At 46.0% G+C, this 6,000-nt stretch overlaps 1 protein-coding gene across 6 annotated transcripts in view; it reads right to left on the bottom strand.

Annotated features, from left to right (window-relative positions):
- Positions 1–1,326: 1,326 nt before the first annotated feature.
- SYT17 (synaptotagmin 17) overlaps positions 1,327–6,000 on the bottom strand; it is a 94,915-nt gene continuing 90,241 nt past the window's right edge. For 4 of the 6 annotated variants that reach the window (XM_074346273.1, XM_074346276.1, XM_074346272.1 and 1 more), the window contains exons 10-11: positions 2,898–3,030; positions 1,327–1,620 (exon numbers count right to left, since the gene is read on the bottom strand). In XM_074346273.1, the coding sequence (XP_074202374.1) occupies positions 1,541–1,620; positions 2,898–3,030 (213 nt within the window). In that variant the 3' untranslated portion in view covers positions 1,327–1,540. Of the gene's footprint in view, positions 2,406–2,897; positions 3,031–6,000 lie in introns of all 6 variants that reach the window. The other 2 variants (XM_074346274.1, XM_074346271.1) reach the window with 2 other exon arrangements.

Here is a 6,000-nt window from a genome sequence, read left to right as displayed (position 1 = left end):
CAGATCTCCCTGCCAGGTGGGCTGATAATTTGTCAGGCTGCATCTCAGCTCTACTTCTTCCTCTGCCTTCCCTTCACAGGCATTGATCCCTAATAAACGTAATAAACGTCTCCTACTTCAAAGTTACTGTGTCAGCACCTGCTTCCTGAGAACCTGATCTGGAACCACTGATACTAGGAGCAGTCGAGGAAGCAGGTGACACGGGGTTTAGGAGCTGGGCTGCTTACCCCCCGGGCTGGGGTGCTTACTCCTGGGCTGGCGATCAGTGTGGTGGGGGGAACAGGCAGCCACTGGCACAAGGTGGTGTCCAACTGTTCAAATGTTCATGGAGTATATGGGAGGGTGTAGTGGGGAGGGAATGCACCAGCAGGAGCGAGGTGTCAGGTAGCTGATGAACAGAGAAAATGGTACCTATAAGCATAACTAGATTGGGTGGCTATGGCTATACGACTTTGATGCTCTGCAGAAAGATTTAAAACAGCTGAGGATGAGTAAAAGGCACTTGCTCCAGGCGTGAAAGCCAAACAGTCTCTTTGGTTGCAGACAAAGCAGTTTTCATCTCCTCTGTCGGGAGAGCAAGCATACCAAGCCCAGGACTCAGAGTGCCAGAACTTCAAGGCAGTCAAGCGCCCAGCCAAGACAACGCTACATTCAGGGCCCTGGTTGGGACCCTGACAATGGGATGGGGTCATCTGGGTGGTGCCCCCAAAGATGTTTCCATTTTGGGGGCTATTATGAATAATGCTGCTATGACCATTCGTGTTTTTTAAAAAATTTTTCTGGGGGGAAGTAATCAGGTTAATTTGCTTATTTAGTTATATATTTATTTTAATGGAGGTACTGGGGATCGAACCCAGCACCTCATGCATGCTAAGCATGCGCTCTACCACTGAGCTATCCCCTCCTCCGGCCATTCATACCTGAATACCTGTTTTCTTGTGTATTTACCCAGAATTGGGATTGCTGGGCCTATATGATAATTCTCTGTTTAACTTTTTGAGGAAGTGCCAAACTGTCTCCCAGAACGGCTTCACCATTTTGCACTCCCACCAGCACTGTATGAGTTTGGTGATATTTTTCATTTTCCTTTGGGGAACCACCTTCCTCTTCTGGGCCCATGTGGTTCTGATGATAGTGGCCCCCACCCCTCCCTGCCCAGCCATGTGCATCTAAGCCACGAGTCTAGCCAACCAAGAATATGCCAAATTTGGCAATAATATGCCAAAGAGATTGCTTCAAGAATGGACATGTGCCCTGAGCCAGGCCAATGAGATTCAACTTTGAAGCTAGAACAAACTTTGGATTTTGATTACTTGGACCAATAAATCCACCATCTTTTATTTATTAAGTCAGTTTCTGTTGGGTTTCCTGTCACTGGTGACCAAGTGATCACTCTGAATCTTAAGATTTGCTTGTTAAAAATCTCTGTCTGGGAGATTTATCTCCTCTGTGTGTTTTACATTCATTGAGTGTCAACTTTACACTAGCACACTATAAGTTGATGCTGGAGTTGGGCTCACTTCAAGAGGGCGAGACCAGATCAGTGAATGGTCAGGGCCGCGATCTTGCAGACAAAGGGGAACTTTCGGCTGCAGGTGTTATCATTCCATGACCTCAGGGCTGTGGTGGGAAAAAGCAGAGAATCTGGGTCAAGGTCCATCCAACACAGTAAAAGTAACCCCACCATCCCACCGAAGTCAAACTCTCTCCCATAGGCCTGGTGTCAATGCTGGCATTCCTTTCTTGCTGATGCTTGATAAGGCCACTGTCCAGCCTCAAGGTCTCATGAGGTTGGTCTTGCCACCGTGGAGGGGCAGGACAAACCTCACCCAGAGGCTTGGCCCAGCTCTGACTACCAGGTTCCAGGATGGCTCCCAGGATAGCAAGTCGCTGTTCCATGCCTCCCTCCCCTAATCAGAAAAAGAAAAAGGAGCAAAAAGGGAATAGTGGTTCAGTGCTTGGATCTGCTATAGATCTAAGTTTGAAACCCAGCTCCATACCTACTTGCTGTGCAACCTCGAAAAAAATCACTTAACTTCCTTGAGCCTCAGTTTCTTCATCTGCAAAATGGAAATATTAGTTTTTACTTCTCAAGATTGGTATGAGCAGTGACAACGTTGTTCATGAAGATGGAGGTGTTTGCTGATACCACATGCAAACCACTGCAGCCACTTTATGTCTCTTACCTTTTTTTCCTTTACATCAACCCTGAGAGTTAAGTGTCATTAGCCCCATTTTGCAGATGAAGAACCCGAGGCATGAAGAGGTTAAGGTACTTACTTTGGGCTATACAACTCATAAATGGTGGAGCTATAAACTCATATAACTGCCAGATTGACTCCAGATTCCATGCTCTTGCCACTGTGCTGTATCAACTGTACCTCATTTTAATGCTGAGAACAGCCCTGGGGGGAGGAACAATCATTGAATCCATTTTACAGAAGAGGAAACGGAATCTCAGAGAGAATAAGTAATTGCCTGCAAGGACACAGAGCTAAAAAAGCAACTTGAACCCAGCTGGGTACTCTTTTCACTACTACACCGGGGCGCTCCTCCAGGCGTACCTCTGTTCTAATACCCAGGAGTGCAAGCCACCTTTGGTGCATCAGTGAGGCAACATGAAAGCACCATCCTTTGGTCTCTATACAAGTTTCTTTTCTTTTTTTCCACGTTTCTACCTCTAATGCCTTTTCATTCAAATCACAGTTTGCATGTCAACAAAGCACCATTAAATACTGTTTAAAATGTATCCCCCGTAGAGAATGGCCATGCCTCTAATGCTCCCAATGACCTCTGGTCACTCTCCAAGGTGCTGAATCAATCACTCACCGGTGTCCAGGCTATCCCCAGTGCCTCCCCAGAACCCCTGCAAGAGCCCTGGTGTCAGGGGCACCCACCGCTGGTGGGCCGGTACCATATCTGCACGCAATCCTCGTCTTCTGGGTCCGCGTGGACGCCGTCGTCTGGCTGGCTCCCATCCCAGTAGCTGTAATCATAGGATGAGCCGTCTGTCCATTCAAACTGCCCTTCCTGGGGAGTTCCATCAGAGGCAAGGAAGCAAGCCAAGGAGAGAAAGATCAGGCACTTGAGCCACCTCCAGCGTGGGGAGACATTCTAACATCTGCATCTCTAATAGTGCAGGAGTCCTCACTTTGATCTGATATACTAGTGTGACCACCATTACTGAACTCAAGCAGGACCCTGTGGGGCCCTCCCAGGTGCAAAAAACCACTCTGTGTCCCCTGTCTCTTGTCTGTAGAAAAACTATAGTCTCCCAGGCCTCCTCTGAGTCACAAAAGAGAGGGTTCAAGCAGTTAACAGTTAGGACAATAGAGTCACAGAATCTTTAGTTCCTCCCTGAAAGACATGGATAACAGTGTCCAATGCACATTCCTGAGTTGTTCTGCAGACACTATAACTGCCATCAGAGGGAAAAAGCTAAATGCACAATGACCAGACTGTAGCCATGACATAAGCCTCCACCTTGAGCAGCACTGAATCTGTGGCTTGCACCAATTCCAAGAACTGGCCTCGAGGAAATGGGAACAAATCAGCCCTGGAGTTGAAGATTAACTGTTCTTAAAACAGTCAAGATGACACTGATCAGACCACTCAATGACCGGTTTCAAGATGACTGTTGGAGTTGACTGTGCTGTTCTGCACTAGCACCCCAACCTGTGCACACCTGAAACTTCCCCTTTAAAACCTTTGTCAGGGGGAGGGTATAGTTCAGTGGTAGAGTGCATGCCTAGCATGCATGAGATCCTGGGTTCAATCCCTAGCACCCTCATTTAAATAAACAAACCAACAAACCTAATCCCCTCCCCCCAAAAAACTAAAAAAAAAAAAAAACTTTGTCCCGGATTGGCAGCTGAAAGGTGGTTTTGGGGACGCTAGTCCACTATCTCCCTCAGGTTGCCAGCTTCCTGAATAAAGTATCTTTCTTATTTCAACAACCCTTGTCTCTCAAACATTGACTTTTAAGCGATGAGCAGCAGAACCTGAGTTTGGGTCCGGCTCTGGCTGGTAACCTTACTAACTGCCATTTGTTGGGGGCTTATTATGTGCTCATTATGAGTAAGGCCAGTGTGCTTTGCGCATTTTATCATCACCATCTTGCAAAGCAGGCGTCATCGTCTCCATTTTGCAGATGAGAAAACTGAGACTCAGAGTAGTCTACCCAAATTCACACAGCTAATAGAGCATTAGTGCTAGTTTTCAAACCTAGATTGATCTGACTCCAGTACTCAAGACCCCAACTATTACACTTAAAAATTTTTTTTGCCAATGGATGGGAGTCACACTTCATCTCTTTTCTTTTGCCCAAGTAGTGTGTATTTTTCTTGCCTGCTGTGGAACTACTTTGTCCAATTACAAGAAAAGTCCCACTGGGGATTTGATCGGTGTTACAATAAATGTGCAAATTAACTACAGAAAGAACTACTTCTTTGCAATGTCCTGGAACGAAAGTCATTTCTCCATTTATTCAAGTTTTTAGAAAGATCTCCCCCAAAGCACAGATAATTGTGGAGACTATGTCATATAATGGAAACCGTGGGCTCCCTCTGAGAGAGAGACTAGAGCTTGAGATTCCAACTAGACCCAATTTCCAGCTCTCCAATCTGGAATAGTTAACTCTCTGAGCCTCAGTTTCCCACACCTATAAAATGGAGCTAATATCTCCCTTTAAGAATTATTGTGAGGATTGTATGAACTAAAAGCATGTAAAAACTTAGCTAATACCTGGCATGTGGTGTCTAGTCCTGAAAAGAAAAATTGAAAAATAAGCCCTTTTACTGCATTGTTTGTTATTCTTGTTAGGTCTTATAATACAAAGTCCTTAACTCTAATTAAGTATATTCATAAGTCAATTTTAAGGTTACTAAAATTAGGGATGTAAAATTTGATTGAATTAAGGTAAAAATGTGTAGGAGAATCAGTAGGTGTGACCAGGATTTCTGTGAAATGTTTGCATCAGATTGTATTATGGTGTTGATGAAAAAATAATCAGTTGATCTAAGAAAGAAATGGAAAATTTTATTCAAGCTAAATTTGAGGATTATAACCCAGGAAGAGCACCTCAGAAAGCTCTAAAAACAGTCCCGCTGGTTAGAAATCCAACATTTTGGTTTTTTAAGGTCACAACTTCGACATGGGTTCTTGTCCGATGAATTCTATTGATTTGTAAAAGCACCCATCCTGAGTCTGGCCACTCCTGTTACTTCTGCTCCTCTGGCAGCAACTCCAGCCACCCTTAATGAGCTCCCACCGTGTGCCAAGCACAGGCTAAGTCCTTTACAAACAGTAGCTCATTTACTTTTTACAACCAGGCACTATTATTATCATCACACTTTACAGCTGAGGAAATTGAAGCTCAAAGACATAGGAAAAAAGAAAAAAAAAATTGCCCCAAGTCACCTACCATCCAAGGAAGTGGCAGAACAGGGGCGGGAATTGGAACTGGAACCCTACTCCCTGCGGCACTCTGAGGCGGGGCTGGAAGCATGCGGGCAGGAGAGATGCTCAGCATGCAGCTGGCCCAGGGAAAGCTGGAGACAAAAACTCCAGATGGAGTCTGCTGTGCTATTGCCGGGGATGAGGTCTGGCCCATGCCATCTTCTTCTGCCTTATTCTCCATGATTCCACCCACCTCTGCCCCACTCTGCATCCCAGACACACTGGTCCTTAACGTCTTTGAGTGTGCCACGATCTCTCCCACCTCAGGACCTTTGTCCATGCTGTTCCCTCTACCTGGAATGTCCTTCCTCTGGCTGACTCCTATTTATCCATTAGACATGAACTTAAATGTCTCTTACCCATGGAGGCTGTGGCAGCCATAGACGTGCACTGCTCAGAGCTCTCCAGGAGGACCAGCTGAGGGAGTATGGCCGACTGACAGCCCCTTAGACCCACCACTGCACTCACAGTGAGACCACGCTCCCTCCATGCTGTTCCCAGGTAGTGACCCAGCATGTCAGAAGTGCTAATCCTGGTCCACTC

The sequence above is a fragment of the Camelus bactrianus genome, chromosome 18 (genome assembly GCF_048773025.1).
Source record: "Camelus bactrianus isolate YW-2024 breed Bactrian camel chromosome 18, ASM4877302v1, whole genome shotgun sequence".
Classification (NCBI taxonomy): Eukaryota; Metazoa; Chordata; class Mammalia; order Artiodactyla; family Camelidae; genus Camelus; species Camelus bactrianus.
The sequence above is the reverse complement of the archived record's forward strand: the minus strand, read 5'-3'. Positions and strand labels throughout refer to the sequence as shown.